At 34.7% G+C, this 18,658-nt stretch overlaps 1 protein-coding gene across 3 annotated transcripts; it reads left to right on the forward strand.

The window, feature by feature from the left end:
* The first annotated feature begins 782 nt into the window (after positions 1 to 782).
* On the forward strand, positions 783 to 17,129 carry LOC121410547 (protein canopy homolog 2-like). Of its 3 annotated transcripts, none has more exons than XM_041602710.1 (6): positions 842 to 930; positions 4,789 to 4,916; positions 5,233 to 5,348; positions 6,646 to 6,843; positions 13,576 to 13,672; positions 14,715 to 17,129. In XM_041602710.1, exons 2-6 carry the CDS (start codon positions 4,799 to 4,801, stop codon positions 14,753 to 14,755), a joined length of 570 nt encoding a protein of 189 aa, XP_041458644.1. In that variant the 5' UTR covers positions 842 to 930; positions 4,789 to 4,798; the 3' UTR covers positions 14,756 to 17,129. The 3 variants fall into 3 exon arrangements, with proteins under 3 accessions (XP_041458642.1, XP_041458644.1, XP_041458645.1); XM_041602711.1 differs by having other exon boundaries at positions 842 to 926; XM_041602708.1 differs by lacking the exon at positions 4,789 to 4,916 and having other exon boundaries at positions 783 to 930.
* The last annotated feature ends 1,529 nt before the right edge of the window (positions 17,130 to 18,658 follow it).

Here is an 18,658-nt window from a genome sequence, read left to right on the forward strand (position 1 = left end):
GATCTTTTATTAGTACTGCAAGTATTGCAGTACTACTGCAGTTAATGTGCCAATTTCAAGTTTCAAGATTATTTTGGTCAATGTACGCATACAAAGAAGTCAATCTGGTTTCCAATGGCTTTAACAATAAGTAGGCCTATGCGAAGATGAAAAGTACAATATATCATAACAATGATTGAAAACTTTACATAAACAAACAAAATAAATCATTAACTTCCTGCAATTACTTTAATGCCCCTAGAAATTCATATTGCATGTGGAAGAAGATAAAAGGTATGCATGCATAGCACCCCCCCCCCCATATATGCGGAATATTTTCATCATAGATTTCACGCACAATAAATGTAGAAGAAAATCTTTGATGCAAATTGGCACATAAATTATGCAGTAGCTGATATTTTTTTGAATTATGCAAATAAATTAATGCAGTCATAGAATATGGCATGGGAGGCAACATTTTCTCAAAAGTCCCAAGTTGTTTTGATGTTTTTAGAATATAATTTAATTTTGTAAATATATATTACCTTATTTTCCCTGTCCTTTTCTTTTCTGTTTTTTTTCCGGGGGTGCCCCCACCCCCACCCATGTACGCCACTAAATCAATATTATGTTTATATAGATCTACTGTTATTATTTACGGTAATTTTGTAAATATCAAATTCAACACTGATCCGTCGTCCATAATAGCAATCATCTCTATGGTCTCGTCTTTAATCATCGTGGACGAAGATCATTGGTGGGAAGTACGATAGACTGGTAAAAGCCCTTTCTTTTAATTCTGTTCTACGCAAGGGTATATGCAAGAGCTTGAATTAAAGACAAAAAACTTGTACCTTGATGATACGTTTATCGACCGAATTTACCAGCAGCAGAAGAGGTCACCACATCAATCGACCAGAAAACTCACCTTTTCGTACCCTTTTCGTGTAGGTAAGTGGAGTTTACATATGAAAGTTTTGCTCAATTCATGCAATCTATGCCTACATGAATCTCAATTCATTGTGTTTCATGGAATGTAAAATTATTTGAATACAATCATTCGTTTTCTGAAATTTGCGAACTGATTCTGTCAATTGTATTACTGTGAATGTACTTGTAATGTGAACGAATAAACTTGTTTACTATTGAGATTGTACAGGGACCGCATCCGAGTAATGTCGCAAAGGCCAGTAACGCTGCCTTGCCTCCCGGCTTATTTATTGAGTCTTTTTCACTGCTGAAAATGTGACACACCATGTAATATAAGTGAGGGTAAGACTGGACATAAAGCTTCGGTCTCTGTTATGTTGGTTGTTCTGCTGAACTCCGTTGGCTCCACTCACCAAACTGCAAATAGCGAAATACAGAGACAGAGGTAGATCTATTCTAGTTCTAGCGCGATCTGTACAGGGGACTCAATGGCCATATGGTTATGTATTAAGTTTGGATAAAAAAGGGCAGTGAAGTTGCGCGACAGCCGAAGTAAGTCACTTTTTCCCCTTCCCAATATTGGTGCATTTCAGGCCAAAACAGAATAATCTTTATTTTGGTACAGTTCTTTTTATATATTTTTATGAAATAAAGACTAAAATCGATGGGCCCCGTCGGGGGGATTTTGCATTGTAACTCCTGTAATGGCAGTGGCACGCTAGCGAGCCGTCTGTGTATGAGGAGAAATTTAAAAAATAAAAATGTTTAAAAACTCCTCGAAAGAGACGGCTGCCAGCTGTCTAGACTGGACAGTATATAGTCAAGCGCACAATGAAAGGCCCGGGAAGGAAGAGCGCCCTGGCACAGAATACTGGTACCTGAGAAAGAAAAAGATAGACTAAAACAAAGCTTTGGTCTCTGTGACTGTTGGTTGTTCTGCTGAACTCCATTGGTTCCACTTACCAAATACAGAGACCGAAGTTCTAGCTCGATCTGTACAGGGACTCAGTGCGATGGCCATATGTTTATGTATTAAGTTTGGATAAAACAGGGAAGTGAAGTTGTGCAACAGCCAAAGTAAGTCACTGTTTTTTCCCCCTTTGAAGTTGATTTTTCTCTGTTTTGTTGCATTTTAGGCCAAAATGGAATAATAGTATTTATTTTGGTATAATTCTTTCTCTATATTTTTCTGAAATAAAGACAAAAATAGATGAGCCCCGTATGGGGGATTTTGCATTGTTAATCCCCTAATAGTGGCTGCACGATAGCGAGCCGTCTGTGTACGAGGAGAAATAACAAAAAATTAAAATGTTAAAAAAAAAACTCGAAACAGACGGCTGCCAGCTGTCTAGAAAAAGATGGAATTATCCACATGTGTTACCCTTGGCTTCAGGCTTTTGCCCTCTCCAAAATCCTCTCTCTCATTTTCCCCATATGTTTTATACATAGCTGAGTGCTGATGTGCAAATGTTTACTTACTCAACGCTGTTGGGCGCCCTTCCCCATGAGCGAAATGGGGAAGTGTGTAAAAAATCGCCAAAGTGTCCGATCTTCCCCTTGTTTGAGCGAGGCAAGACTAGCCAGGAAGCTCCTAGAGAGTAAAAATCATTCACTAAAGACTAAACTGAGCTTACTATCCATGGAGCTGAGCCAGGTCTAAATTAAACTTTTACCCCATTATTTCCACTTTCCCTATAAGTGATCAAGCCCTCAACATATCAATGTAAATGACCAGTCACTTAATCTTTAAAAACATTGGAATCAATCTTAATCTTTTTCAAGATAGATATTCAGTTATTATTTAATAAAATATGTAGTTAGAACTAGGGCATTTAACTCACCACTGTTTACGTTGCCATATGTAATTGCACAGATTTTCTGAATTTGGAGGCCAATTATGTTATCCTCAAAGCATCAATATTCAAAAGGGAAACTACTTTTTTCAAAAAAATTTTTAGCCGGTATTGAAAACAAGCTTCTGCTTAGTTATAATTAAAGGGATCGTCCAGGCTGAAAATATTTGTCTCAATAAATAGAGTAAAATTCACAGAGCAAAATGCTGAAAATTTGATCAAAATTGAATAACACTTAACAAAGTTATTGAATTTTAAAGATTTGCATTATTCTGGTAAAACAGTTCTAGGCATGTCTTTATGAATAGTAAGCTTTTGATTGTCTGCAACGCAGTCCTAGTTCAACGGAAGTGGTGACACCGCTTGTTCAGTATCACGTTCGTACATTGATGAGAACAGTTTCGATTTAAGTCGACGTACCCGTACCAGGCCACAGCACATACCAGCGTGATGGTGAGCGGGCCGTGGGCCGATGCTCGGCCGGAGAATCAGGCTAAGCATAACACTACGAACCAGTGGGGCGACTGTGGGTGCAACATTTGCACTCTTGTGCAAAAAGCCAAAAAAAACACAGTTGTTTGGAAATAGAACATCAATTACCCATCGGATATGTAGTGTCTGAAAACGGGACTCACTAAATGTAATGGAAAAGCTGGTAACAAGCAGTAATTTGCAGTTTACCAGCCCTGCTGACTGAATCAACGAAACTCAAATGTTGATGCGGCTTCATTCATTTTTGCTAAGCTTGGATGACGTCATCATGTACGCTAGCGCTCGTTTGAGCACTATGACACCGAACGTCAAAACCCTCAAATACGAGTGACAGATTTGGGCAGTGAACGAGAAGGCTCGTCACAGATTACTTCGCGCATGCACAGCGCTCCCAAAATTCCTTAATCTCGTATGTCCACATGGCTCGTCACAGAAAACGAAAGGTCTCTAATATTTATTAGGTGGACTGATGATGTCATATCCCCACTTGTTCTTTTGTATTTTATCATAGGAAATAAGGTTTATTCAAAAATTTTCTACCAAGAGCTAAAACAATTGGATTGACAACTGATTAAGTGCATTAGTTATTTATTGCCGCAACTTATTTCATCATAATGGAGACACATCATTTACACATGTATGAAAAATGAAACATGATTTCATGTAATAACATAAGAAAAAGGAAAGTGGAGATGTGACATCATCAGCCCACCTAATAAATATTCATGACAATGTGCATATAACTGTTTTCACAAAATATTGATAAACTTTAAAATTTGATAACTTTGTTATTTGTTATCCGATTTTGATGAAATTTTTGGCATTTTGCTCTGTGATTTTTACTCTATTTATTTACCGGTAGATATAAATATTTTCAGCCCGGACCATCCTTTTAAGAGTCAGAGAGGGTTATTTTCAAAAGTATAATATTCATGAATGATTTTTACGCGAGGAGACTCCTGGCTAGGCAGGGCCTCGACATTTACTCTCCATCTGTGGAGTACCTGGAAAACCTTGGGCATGTCTAACCCAGAGGCTGCACACAAAGTGCACAGCCCAGGATCATTACACACCAGATTTTCGCAACACAGTTGTACCACAAGTGTACTTTAAAACACCCCTCAAATTATTCAAAACATGGTAATTATGCACCCATCTGATTCTATGGATATTCATTTTCCTGGTCTATAGAATATCATGCTTCAAGGTGGTTGATCCTGAAAAAAATGATGAATAGATCAGTGATGATCTCTTCAATGCATAAAATGGCCAAACAGGTGCCTATATGCTTGCACAGAGTGGAAAAAAAGGATGTTGAGAAGGGGAATTCCCAATTAAAAAAAATGTATAAGACATTGTAAAATATCATTGCTTAGTTTATGCTTACTTAGTTGTTGGGGCTTCAAAAATCAGCTTATGGCTGAGTACAAGGAAGTTTGTTTGAAAAGATGGTGTTTCCAATGCTTTTAAATTCAGGTGTAAATGTAACATTCAGACGATTAGATCAAATCGTTCATTATTCTTTTGTCTTCAGATGCCTGTAAATGAACAAGATGTATTGGATTTGTCCTCTTAAAGCTACCACCTTGGCCTATTGTGTGCTAGCCTTTTACTCCAGTGTTCAAGCAGGAAGAGAGATAGATTCTAATGTATATTGTGGAGGTAAGAAGACAGAGTCCTGATATATTGGAATAGGGGCAACAGGCTGAAAATCTATTTATTTCTTGTTAATTTTCAAAATGTATTCCTCCATTAGAGAATATGACCAATAAACAAATACAAAAATCATTTCAATTAAGGAAATATATGTTTAGACCTTTTATTGAAAATCAAAAAACATTTTCTGTTATGAAAAACATGTCCTCAATACTGTTGGAACCTCAAGTACAAAGCTGTGTCATTGTCAATAATTAAGATTAATTATCAATATTGGAATTTTCCTGTTTTTGTTTTCATTTTTAATGTGTTTGAAATGTAGCCTGCCGAGCACTGATCAGTGAGGTGGAGTATGCTATTAGTCAAGAGGACCCTCGTCAGACCATTACTGTTGGAAGTTTCAGGATTGACCCCACAGGAAAACAGAAACAGACCAAGGTCATTTCACATTTTCAATTCAACAAATAAAAGAAGTTTTCTCTTGCACCCAGTATATAAGCCAAATCTAGTGTCTGAGTAAATTAAAGTACAAATGATTTTCAGTTACAGAATATGTATTGTTAGCATTTCTTAGTTTCTAATTTATTGAGGCTTGAAATGATTGAAAATTAAATGCCAATTTTTAAAACACCTCTTAATTAGCTCTTATGTTGAAAGTTTGACAGAACTGTCACTTCCATGAGGTTGATGCAATGTATTCGGTCATCTTTGTAGCTTTATAAGCTTTATTTTTTTTTATTCAATCTTTTATAGTGTGGGAGAAAAGGTGTAATTTATTAACAGATGTTTATTCTCCTTCCTTCATGTGAAATTTTTATATGTAATAGGGCTAAGTCAATCAATCAATTGTTATTTAACAACACTTTTTACAGGGCCCTCTGGGAGAACAGTATGCGTCACTGATGAGGCTTCCCTGTATTGAAGAAGACTTACTACTACTAATAACAATAAATATAATAATTTTGCTATTTTGTTAGGCATTTGACCTTGTGGGATTAAAAGCCAAAAAACTTTCTGAAAATGCACATTTCACATCTTTGCATGAAATACCCTTTCCTGGATAGTGATTTGATTTGGTTGTAAACTATTAAGAATACTATAAATATTTCTTTACTTGACTGAATGTCGATGTAAGGAAATTTCAGATGATGTTATGCTGCTAACATTATATTGTAGTTGACATGAGCACATCACAGGAAAGCAACATAAGAATGTGATTTTTTTTTATTCTTATGGATAATCTACCTTTTTTAACCGACATTTTATTGTTTACCTAAATTGTATTCCCAATGAATGAAACTGAGAGGATATAGATGCATGATAAATGTTTCAAAAAGTCAGATGTTCAGCGGAAGTTAATTTTTGTAACTGAAAAGTGAAATTTTACCACATTTTCTGAAAGATACTCAACACCCTCATCGCCCTTCAACTTTATCTTCAATCTGATTCCATATTCTTTTTTTAAATGAAAATGAGCATAAAAGCAAAATAAAGTGAATACCAATGATAATTTATTCTTAGATTATCCATTGGCATGTAATGTATTCTAAAGCCTTTAAAAATGACAGCTTTTGATGTTTTTTTGCAAGATTGTGATCCTGTCCCCCCAAAACTGTGTGCTATATGCCTTAGCTCATAACGTACCAATTCCAAAAGTTTCTATATGTGAAAGTGCTAGTTTGCATGTAAAAATATGATAGAAATAACATCCCCCCACTCCTTTTGTGCTTCACAGATACCATATGCTGGGTCTGAGGCCCATCTTACAGAGGTGATGGAGAATGTCTGTGATAAAATGACCGACTATGCTGAAAGGATAGATCCAGAAACCAATGAGAAAACCTATGTCAGATACCAGGCAAGGAATGGGGAGGATATGGAACTTACAAATGTATCTATCAACGTCGTCACAGGAAAAATTTTAAAAGTAGCTGTAAGTTGTCTCCCGTATTTAGATTAGAAGTTGTTTGGACACAGACAGTATTAAAAAAAACACCAAACAAGCACATGTGCTTTATCACAAGACTAATTTCATAGATGTTCAAAACTGTTCAAAAGGCCTTTTAAACTAAATATCTTTTGCTTTTGGTTTCACTGTTTTCCCTGATATCTCAAACCATCATTAAATCAATCACCTAATTGTAAATTACTCGGGGGTTCTTAATTTTTATCTCAAATATTTTGATGACCGAGAAATTATTCCAAGGGCGATGTAATATGTCTAATATAAAGGAATAAAGGAGTGAATTGACTCCTGGACAAAATGTATTATGAGTAATTGATTCATGATTTTTGTTTCTTATGTCAAAATTATTGATCTCTGAATATTTCTTTTATGAATAATGTTGGTCCCACTATTGCTCAGATACACAAAGAACAGTTTCTTTCTTCCAAATACCTCAGATTTAGAATGTAAATCCACTATCATGTTATTGCTGTTCAAAGAGTGCAACCAACATATTTTGACACATTTATTCAATGAAATCAAAATATTGTTCTGACTTTAAGAGAATTGTTTGTAAAGCACAACTTGTTTACCGCATGATTGTGCACACATGATAATGTTGATGAGATACTCATAATTATTTAGAGCTCATGGTGTAGAAGTAGTAATTGCACCTTCAACTGCAATATGAATAAATCATTATACATATGGAACTACCCTAAATATTTATTACTTATAATGAGAGAGGATATCATACCTAAAAGTAGAAACTTTTCAGATGATTCTTTAATGCAGAAACAGATGTCTGTAAATCATGATTACTTTAAGGCCATTTGTTTTATTTTTGAATGTGGGAAATGTAAACAAATTCCAAAGAAAGTAAATCGGAAATAGAGCAATTAGTTTTGGACCAAAAGACATCACACACTGGACATTTCTCATAGTGTAATTATAAAGTCACTCTACATGGTGTCCAATTTTGAGCAAGTTCATCCTGTAATAAAACTGTTGTTTTAGAAATCTGTATTACTACTACTAGGAACTAGTTAGTACTATGAAGCAAGTCAAGTACAATGTAAATATTTATTTATATTACTTTTCTACCTAAAATTATTTTTAGGGTCTGGTCGTTTTCCTCAAAAAGTCTTGCATAGTTTAATTGTCTCACCTGAACAAAGTTTGGCAGAGACCATTATCACTTTTCCTGTCGGTCCGTTCGAAAATGTAAAAGTTTTTGTTCAACTTGCTCTCATTTCTTTATTATTTCATCATTTATGTTAATACTTGGTATATATGATCCTTGAGTAATACCACATGTGACCTCATTAGAATGATTGGGTCAAGCATCATATAGGTGGTCATTTTCAAACGTGAGTGACACGACAATCGGAGAGGTTTAAGGGCTCATATCTTCAAACTCAAAGGTTATGAATCAATCATGACTACTATATTATATACAATGTAGGACTGGCATGGGCCACTACGAGTTTGATTTGAATTCAACAATTCGTTTAGTAGATATGATTAAAAAACGGTGCGTGAGTGACACGACAAATTTTGGACATGGGTTTCTGACCACTAACACATATGGTTGGATTCGTGCCCAAGTAGTTGTCATGGAGTACTGTGAGTACCAGTAAATGGACATAAATAGTGTACCTATCTAACACATATAGTCAAAATCAATCAAACCTTCTCTATGGAAAATGGTACCCTCCTATATACCGTGAGTGACACGACATCCAAAACGTGAGTGACACGACAAGTGCAAAAATACAACATTTATCTCAACATTGAAAGTATTTTTTGCATGATGTAGAAGAGTAAAATACCATTAACCAAAAAACAAGCTTAATTACATAATAACTGCTTTCTTTAAAGTTCATAATATGTCATCCTGATGTTTTAATCTTGGTTTATGGTCATATTTGCCCATCAACTCATATTCCCTATACCATACCACATTGTCACACTAGGGCTTCTACCACTCTCCTCTTTAGAGGAGGAGGGGGCCCTTGAAGGAGGTGTTATGAGGTCTTGGCATTGACATCAACTCAAACATTCTTTTTGTGGCCTGATATCATTCAAAACTTTAACTCTTTCTCCCTATCTGTATATGAAAGTTTACAGAGGAATACAATTCAGCATCCACAAGGGATGGAATAATTTTTCCCTGTAAGAAAGGTATTCTCAATAGTCACTCACATCATCTGGCATGGTCTGGTAGCCAATGATGTCATGTATGACTCCTTTTTCTTGAAATATTGGATTACAATATTATCCTCCTTTAATAATATTTTAGGCATTGTCCAAATAGGACATGGCAGTTTCAATGTCTTTTTTGGTACCAAACCACAATCACGTTGCTGCACACTTCAGATGGACTATCAGCAAATCCTTGAGAAACTTGGGAATTCAACTCAACAAGCATAGGTTTTCTCCTGAACACTGCTTGTATGTGGACCCTCCCAAGGCAGTACATGTAGGCACTATACCAAAATTCAGAGCTATGCTTTTAGCTGGAATCTTGTGCCTTTTCATTGCTAATTATTTGATCATATACCATACCACGGGAATCCAGGGAAAGCCACAAGGTGAAAGACGCAGTCAGTACCTGATTCTTGCAGTCTGCTACTATTACATAACAACTACAAGTCATTAGCCTTTCCTTTTCTAAGCCCTTGGATGTCACACTAAAATCCAATTCAGCATCCTAACCAGGCTCCCTTTACATGTATACCTCAATAGCTTTTTCCCCTCGAGGTCCAGCTCTGTTCTTATCAGGGTACCCCCCCCCCCCAAAAAAAAAAATTGATCTACTGGTACATGGCAACCCATCCAAAGTTGCTCAAATCAAAATGCGGTCTTGGTTGGGACTTGTTGGGACCTACATGAACATGCATCATTTTGTTGTAATGAATATGTGTAAATGCAAATCTGCTCTGAACACACATTGGCCCGCTTACGGTAGTTTGCTGTTCATACCCTACATAGTAGTTAATCACTAGCGGTATGAATGGTGGCCGAACAAATAATGATTTTGAACTTGGCATGTAGCTGCTTCAAGCAATATCCAAAATGTTCTATCAAATCTCAGTACATTCTCACCTGAAATGTTTATGTTTTCTTGCAAATTTGTTTATTTCATGTCCTGGAATACAAGCTTTGTGGCAAATGAAAAGGTTGATTTAATCAATCAGAAGGAAAAGAAAATTATTTTCTTTTCCGAATTTGAAAAAATGTTTGGTGTTCATGGTGATCGCTTATATCTCATGTACACTACTTTACCACTAAAATTTCTGCAAATTTCAAAAAAGGATCCCTGACCTTTCTAGCTATGAGTATAACAAAGAAAAGAAAGGTGAACTTTCTGCTCATTTCTGTAAATGGAGACAGAGAATGTTCAAGTAATACCTAGGTATGACTTGAACCATCACAATTACCAACCCTTTATGCATAATTGTAAATATGTCCATTGCTAAAGTATTGTGGTTTTTCTCTTGATACATTCATAATTTTGTGTTGATTGATTATGTTGTTATATTCTTAATCACAGTACATTCACCAAAATATGAATTAGGATCCGAGTCTTCACACCAATGGAAAATTGTCAGAATTTTTAAACCAAGGCAACCACGGAGAGGAGAGAAAATAGATGAACTCAATGTCAAATTCAATATTTCCATAAGGAGTAAAATAAGAAGATGGAGGAAATTATTAGACTAAAATAGGCCTAAATGATGTCAGGAACAACATTTTGACTGTATCCCTGGTAAAACGCTTCAAAAATTACTGGATGTCCTTTTTTATACACAATATAATACCGTGAGTGACACGACATTTCGTGAGTGACACGACATTGTGAGTGACACGACACAACTTTAACAGTTAATTTTAGCTTTACCTTAACACATTGGACCAAGTTACTTTATATACAATAAGGTACAGATAAACTGTATTTGCTCCAGTACTGGGATAAATTAATTTTCAGAATACACAGCTCTAGAAAACTTTTTGCATTTAAAACGTGAGTGACACGACAACCAGTTTTGAAAACTTCGAAACCCAATTTTTTTCAGAAAAACACTTCAAAGATTTTTTTTTTTGCTATTTAGGAGTTAGATACAATACACAGCTTGTATCTTGCCAACAAATGTGCTTCTAATACAAATTTTATATTGTGATAGGCAATATGTGAATTTTAATGCAAAAATCAACATTTTGTAACATTTAATTTCCCTTGCATAAAATTCACTGTATCTCAAGACATAATTAATAATTTTATGTAAATGAAATGGAAAAATATACTTTAAGATGTCTAGTTTCTAAAAACATTGAAGCCTAATGATTTCTAGCAAGTTTTAATTTTCACCCCCATGTCCACTTTTGTTTGAAAATGACCAGGTGCCAAAAGGTAAAATGATATGAGGTCAGGTTCATCCTTTTTTAAAGTTTATTCTCAACTTTCTCTCATGTCTTTTTTCTTGTGTAAATTTTGATCACACTTGATGAAATAATTATTGGGTAATACCACATGTATATTGTTGAGGAAAGTGGTGTCAAAGGTCATCTAGGGGTTAAACGGGCAAATGATATGAGGTCATGTACATCGTTTTTAAATTTTTTTTCAACTTGCTCTCATTTCTGTATATCTGCATCAGTTGTGTTTATACTCATCTAGGGGGTCTAAAGATCATATTGCATGTTTTATTGATTGCCAAATCAGGCGAGACTCGTACATGAACCATCTTGTTTTTCTTCATTTATTTGTTTAATGTATTTAAAATGGTTATTACAGCAAGGGTGTCTGTAGGGTGACACAATGTTTGCTTTAGGAGCAATCGGTCCATGCTTTATTTTGTCTAAGATATAGATAACCGAAGTGTGACATCATCAATTTTCACTTTTCGCATTTCAGCATTTTTTATACACCCGTCCTGGATGGGACGAATTATGGTATCACGCTCGGTGTCCGTTCGCCTGTCCGTCCATTAATTTTCCCTTGTAAACATGATAAATTCAGTTTGACTTAACCTCGGCTCATTTAATTTGGTGTATATGATACTAGCATAGATCCCAGCAATTCTATTGATTTAGAGGTCAGAAGGTCAAAGGTGAAATCGCCACCTTCCACTTTTCTTGCTTGACCAATAACTCCATTTTCCGCGTTACTTTCCACCTGAAAGTAGTTTAACTTTGAGAAATCCAAAGAATAGTTGTGATTATTTTCCCATCAATATAAATTGAGTGAGGATATATATTGAAGAAACACAGCTTATCAGTATATAAAATCATGACTGTCTCAAAGAATAGTCTTGATCAAGCTCTAAAACATGTCTGCCACAAAATGACACCTGACTCTACAGTTCCTTTGAAAATACCCACCTCTCTCAGTGAAAACACAGGAGAGGAAAAGGTTGCTTGACATATCTCCAACAAACTCATCGTATTGCCGAAGGAAATTGATCATTTTTAGAGAAGTAATTGCCCAGAAAGTATCTTTCTTTTGTAGTCAGCAGCAGGGCACATGGAGAGTATTATGCTGCCGTATCAAATGCCGAGTGTTTAATTTCGAAAAGGAAATTTACTTTAACCAACAACGCAGACATCAACCGCCCACACAGTTCCAAAATGTTTCAACTGTGGTCATTCCCCTCCAAAATTTATCAGGAATAAGCAGAAAGTCAGCATTATGTGATGTACTCTCCTTTTATAACCTTACAAGTTTGTATTGTTAAAGCTCCTATGTTGATTTCTTCAGTGAAGAGAATGCTCTATTGAATACATGATGAAACTGCCACTAGATGTGTGGGGGAACAATATACGAAAAGTTGAAACTTTTGCTTCTTTTAATTAATATGTTTTCTTCTCCGTCATAGAAATCAAATACATATCTGAGGGACATAATTGTGCATTACTCTTCTATTTAGTGACATTATAATGAAAATTTTCTCCTCCTTATACTTTCCACCTTGTCGTCTGAAAATCCGCTGCCTCTTTTCTCCATAAGTTTGCTTTTTAATCTCTTAATGTGTAACCCTTACTTTGGTGTAATATTATTTTAAGGAAATTTACTTGAAATAGATAAGCAAGAAATTCAATGAAGTACTACACACTGAAGTAAACACATTTCAAACGTAAAATTAGTATGCTGTCTGTAGTAAGCATTGATACATGGTAAGGTACTATTAGGAAATGTGAATATGTGTAAAAGAGCAATAGCATCTTTAAACTTGTGTAAAAAATAGATTCCATATGTTGTGTGCGTTTTCTAGGAAGTGCAATTTACCTATCCCCTAAGAGTGTCATTGTTCTAATTTATTGGCAAACATGGACTCTTTGTGGACTAGCTTGAATCACTTGACTGAGTTCCTAAAGAAAGGTGAAAGATATCATGTCTACAGCTCAGTGTATGCCCTTGACGGGGTGGTTCCTGTTGTGAGTTCATTCTCAAGGACTTGGTGCTAATATGTACCACTCCTGTGACCCTCCCCTTCCCCCTTGTTTATCCTCCCCTGGGAATAGAGTGGTTCCTCCTACCTGTCACTTTCCATTTCTCTCATTTACTTTCATTTGCTGGCTAGTGCCGCAACAACTTCATTCTTTTCCTTCATATTATATTGTTTCCAACAAGAATCCAGATGGAGGTTTCCTTAAAATCATCTCTGTAGTTGAGTAAGAAATTGTTTTTCAATGTTTTCACTCTCCCTTTCCTCCCAGTGCGAAAATATTATTGAAGAGTACGAAGATGAAGTGCTGCGATTGTACAGGGAAAAGTCAACGGACATTGAAACCAGACTGTGCTCCAGTGTTACACGTAAGTGAAGTGTGTGCCAAGATCATTGCATTAGTCTGATAAATTTGAAAGTGACATTTGAGGTTCCATCTCATATTTGACAAACGGTAATTGGTGTTTATTAAGAATTAGTTGCATGTTTTTCAGATAAAGTTGATTGCAATAGATAAAGATGTCATCCCACACAGTATTTATGTTTAACAAGTGATGTCATCTTTTGGAATGAATAGAATATGTTTGTTGTGTACGAGTCACTGCAGCACTCTGAAACAAAAGACTAGAATCATGCATTCTTTTTGCACATCTGAGTTGATACAAAGGAATTCACCAAGATTTCTCAAGTTGATATGTCTTTTCATATGGATCAAATAACTTCAGTTGACTGGATTATATGGTCAAATCAGTTTCTAATCTCATCAAGAGAATTGTAGAAGAATGAAAAACACTTCCTAAAGCATATCAGTATTTTCAAAAAGACATTTGATTTTGAAAAAAAAAGTTGTTGGAGTTGTACAAAGGGATACAAACAACAGGAAATGGCAAAAAAAAATGTAATTAGATAATTGACTAGGCAAAAGTTTGAATTACAGTGTGCAGACCAGAGTAACTATTGTTAGCTTTTGAAGCCAGTTAATAGGTTTGGTCAAGATTCAAAGTGCTCAGCATATCAGTATAGAGAACAATAATAATAACTGTACTAGTATGCATGGCCTGCTGTGAGACCAGCTTGTTTAGAGCTGGATTGTTAACCTTAGGGATATTAGCATTATTATCAGAAGAAGATTACATATATTGATTTGATCAAGGAAAAATTTTATCATGATCACTACACTTTTGGAACATTTAATTGTTAGAATGAGAGTCCAATATTTATTGAATCTTTGACCAAATTGCGGAAGAGCTCTAGCAATTTTTTAAAAATCCATTTCAAATTTTGTTATGTAACAAAGTATCAAAATCAATTGGTTATCTTGAAAAAATTGTTTTGGAAGATGAAAAAAATTTTTATCATGTACCTGGATGATATTAAGCTCACTTCTAATGTCTTTCTTTTTCTCTACAGAACTTTGTGAGGGTTCATCATCGGCACACACTGAGTTATGACCCCAGGCTTATTTCATTAAGTACGCTAAGTAACGGAAACTATTGATCAACGTTTTAAGTAGTTTTGATAGTGGTTCATCAGAATATACAGATATACCTTTTATTTGGGGCACAAAGTAAACCTTATGAATAAAATTGATTGTATTTGCCAAGAGCATTCTGTTAATGTGTGTGAGAATCTTCATAAGAAAGTGCAAATGGCATTGATAGTATTTTTTCAGGAAGCAACAGATATTTGTATAGATTTAACAAAATATTCCACATGAAATTAAAGGGGTGCACTACAATGACTTAATGAAATGAAAATATTGTTAAACGCGTAAGATGATGCACAATGCTTTACAAATATTTATTAACATGCTTTTGGCTTTACATGTCGATAGGATGACAAGTTCACTTAACCCTAACAAGACAATTGTAGTGCACTTATGGGTGTTGTATTAAATTGGACTCTTTGAGAGTTGGATGTGCATTATTTGTTATTCTGTTATTCTAGTATGCAATTTAATTGTAACTAACATGAATTAGCATAAGTCCAAGGTAAAAAATGCTCTGAAGAGTTACAATTTTGTGTTCCTCTCTATTGAGGTACAGGTGTGGTATTTGTGGCCTTAATTCAATGAAAATCTCTCATTAAGAGCCATGCTCTCACAAAATCCTGTCCAAGTTGTATTTTATTCAATTTTATGTAAGTCACAGGTATTATGCATTTATTTTTTACCTGTATACTAAGCTTGCCCATCATTTAAATATCTATGGATCTAGATCTTAAGTGTAGATATGAACAGAACTATGTGCCTATCTGTACAATTTCAAAGTCATTTTGTGCCTTAATGTTCCCAAGCATGGGAAATCAATTGAAATTTGTTTTCTTTATTGACCCAAAATTTTGTATGAAAATTTAAGAAGCACAGATGTTATCTTTGTTATGGCTTTTAATAAGAGAACAGCCAATACTCTGATAAATATCCAGCCACATCAACTATTATTCTGGCAAATTCATTATACATTCATTTTAATACTTCTCCAGATATAATGATTCTTTATCTTAGCATGAAACAAGCTAATATATTGTCACAAATAATTGTACAAATACAATCTGCCCAAAAGATTTTATTTAGTTTTGATAAATCTAATGATAAATAGTTTTGATTTTGTTTCTCCCGGATTACTCCTGTATTATCAGTTAAGATTGTAGATGATATGTAATAAACACACTGCTTCAAAATCTGATGAAACTGTTCAATATTATCCACATCATAAATAAACTCTTCATAACTATGCTTACTACTATTGTTATTTTTAAACAAGTGCCTCGTGATGATACTTGTAATGTTGTTAGATTTTTTTTCTGAAAGGGAAGAATAATTTCCCCCCTCATTTTAAGGTGCCTCTCTTGATTCCATTAAGTCAGTGTTATGGGGATCAATATCATTTGGTAATGTAGTGGCTCATCGATGGGGTATTAGGTGGAAGTTGTCACTGGAGAGATCCCCAAAACAAATTGAAATCAATTGATTGTGTTTGATTTGCGTATGCACTGCACTTTTCATATATGTTCCTAGAGTGATTTGCCTTTTGGCAAGATGTGTCATCACTGGGACATCGTTTTGGGGGTTGTTATGGGAGTGATTATCAGCCCTAGCTGATGTTTTTGATAGACTACTAGTAACAACAATATTCTGAAGTTCATTCAAATCTGTGAAATGGTAATTCATGAAAAATTCCCCAGTTAAAAGATAATTCTGACAAGCAAAAATAGTAAAAATTGTTAGTACTCGACCTGCAGTGAAATGTGCAGTCCACAAAATTTCAAAGGTTGTATGCAGCTGTTTCTTTTTAATGATTCTACCCAAACTAGGTGGTTGACAGAGGCATGATTTGGGGGCATTTGTCTTTCCTGTATCCATTTTCATAATGTTTGACACATCAACTTCAAATGTGGTCCAAGTCTGCATGTGCAAGTTACAATGATCTGGTTATTTTCTTCTGGTATCGAAGTCATAGGCCATGCAGGTCATTTACCTGTAAAGAGACCCCAGTTCAAACTTAGCTCATCAGATAGGAACTAGAAGTTCTATATAAAATGCAGTGTGGGGGATGATTAAAAATCAATATTTAATATTGATATTGTAAGCTGTTATTGTGCCAGAAACATTTACATTGATTGGCTATCAAAATAACATTTCATTAGTATGCACCGAACAAGCAAAAATCATTTCACAAGTCACAACTGCCTTTCAATACTTGTACTAACAGCTGTCATTGTTCAGCAAGAAAGTATTTAAAGTGAAAATGTACTGTTATGAAGTAAAGTATGAATATTGTGTGAAATGAGTATACATTATAAATGTGAAATGGTCAGTAAATATTATTTCTATTTGTTTTCCTCCTTTGTCATTTAGTGTTTGTCTTCACCTGTTAAAGAAAATAAGAGATTGACGGCAGGAAGAACCCATGAAAATGTAAGTGAGAGAAAGATCAAGAGGAATGATTACGACAAGAGAGGTGATAAATGATGTAAGATTAGTTCAGTGCAAGTAGTGTTGTGAATGCTGAGTCCTAATGAACATATTTTACCCATATAGATAGATGTGGTGGATGTGAATGACATTGTAAATATTGAGTCTAGAAAAAAAGATGAGTGTAAACCAAATTGTGATTGTTGAGTTATCAACAGCAAATTAGATGGGTGAAAAATACTTGTGAATATTTAGTTGCTAGTGGAGAGATGAGATGACTGCAATACAATATAAGTATGATGTAACAAGGAAGGTGGGATGAATGGAAATCACATTGTGATGAATAGAAATATGGCAGGACTCTTGGCATTTTTGGGTTGAGTTGTAAACTAACCTCAATACAGATTCAGAATTTAAAAGTAGATTATATGTACACTGAATTTGCATGTGTGCAGGGGCCCATTTATCTTTAGTTATATTTATATGGGATAACGAGATGATATCAAGAACATATTGAATTATAACATCAGGAACAAGAATTGTGTGAAATTGTCATATTCACAGAATACTTTACTGGAGCCCCCTCCCTTTTCCTGCTCTTACCCCTCCCCCTTTACAACAAAAATCAATAACAAACAAATCAACAAGGAATTGATTTTAATTGATCTAATATTAAAATTGTCAAAAGTAAGTTCCCCCTAAAAAAAACACATCAAACCTTGAATAGAACTAATTATTCAAGTTGAAACCAAGCGTGGAAAATAGCTATTGTTAGGAAGCGGTTTTTCTAAAAAAAAAAAAGTTAGTGACACACTTGACTTAACGACTGAATGAGCACATATCAGTATTTTATTAAAGGACAAGTCCACCCCAACAAAAACTTGATTTGAATAAAAAGAGAAAAATTCAACAAGCATAACACTGAAAATTTCATCAAAATCGGATGTAAAATAAGAAAGTTATGACATTTTAAAGTTTCGCTTCATTTCACAAAACAGTTATATGCACATCTCGGTCGGTATGCAAATGAGGGAACTGATGACATCACTATTTCTTTTGTATTTTATTATATGAAATATGAAATATTTTTATTTTCTCGTCATTGTCATGTGAAATGAAGTTTCATTCCTCCCTGAACACGTAGAATTCCATTAATCCGACCATTTTGTGCTTCAGGCAAGGAGGTCCTATTCATCAAATTCGTAAAAATTGAAATATTGTATAATTCAAACAATAAAAAACAAAAGAAATAGTGAGTGAGTGACATCATCGACTCTCATTTGGATCTAACTGGCTCGTTCATATAACTATTTTGTTAAAATAAGCGAAACATTGAAATGACATAACTTTCTCATTTTACATCCGATTTTGAAGAAATTTTAAGAATTGTGCCTGTCTGATTTTTCTCTATTGATTCAAATCAACATTATTCTGAGGTGGA

This window comes from Lytechinus variegatus, chromosome 3 (genome assembly GCF_018143015.1).
Source record: "Lytechinus variegatus isolate NC3 chromosome 3, Lvar_3.0, whole genome shotgun sequence".
Lineage (NCBI taxonomy): Eukaryota > Metazoa > Echinodermata > Echinoidea > Temnopleuroida > Toxopneustidae > Lytechinus > Lytechinus variegatus.

What these genes read in the sequence shown, in the direction of transcription:
- LOC121410547 (XM_041602708.1), top strand. Translation starts at nt 798, where the DNA reads ATGCAAGAGCTTGAATTAAAGACAAAAAACTTGTACCTTGATGATACG. An exon ending in TTCGTACCCTTTTCGTGTAG is followed by an intron (nt 931 to 5,232) that starts GTAAGTGGAGTT and finishes TTTGAAATGTAG; the next exon opens with CCTGCCGAGCACTGATCAGT. An exon ending in GAAAACAGAAACAGACCAAG is followed by an intron (nt 5,349 to 6,645) that starts GTCATTTCACAT and finishes TGTGCTTCACAG; the next exon opens with ATACCATATGCTGGGTCTGA.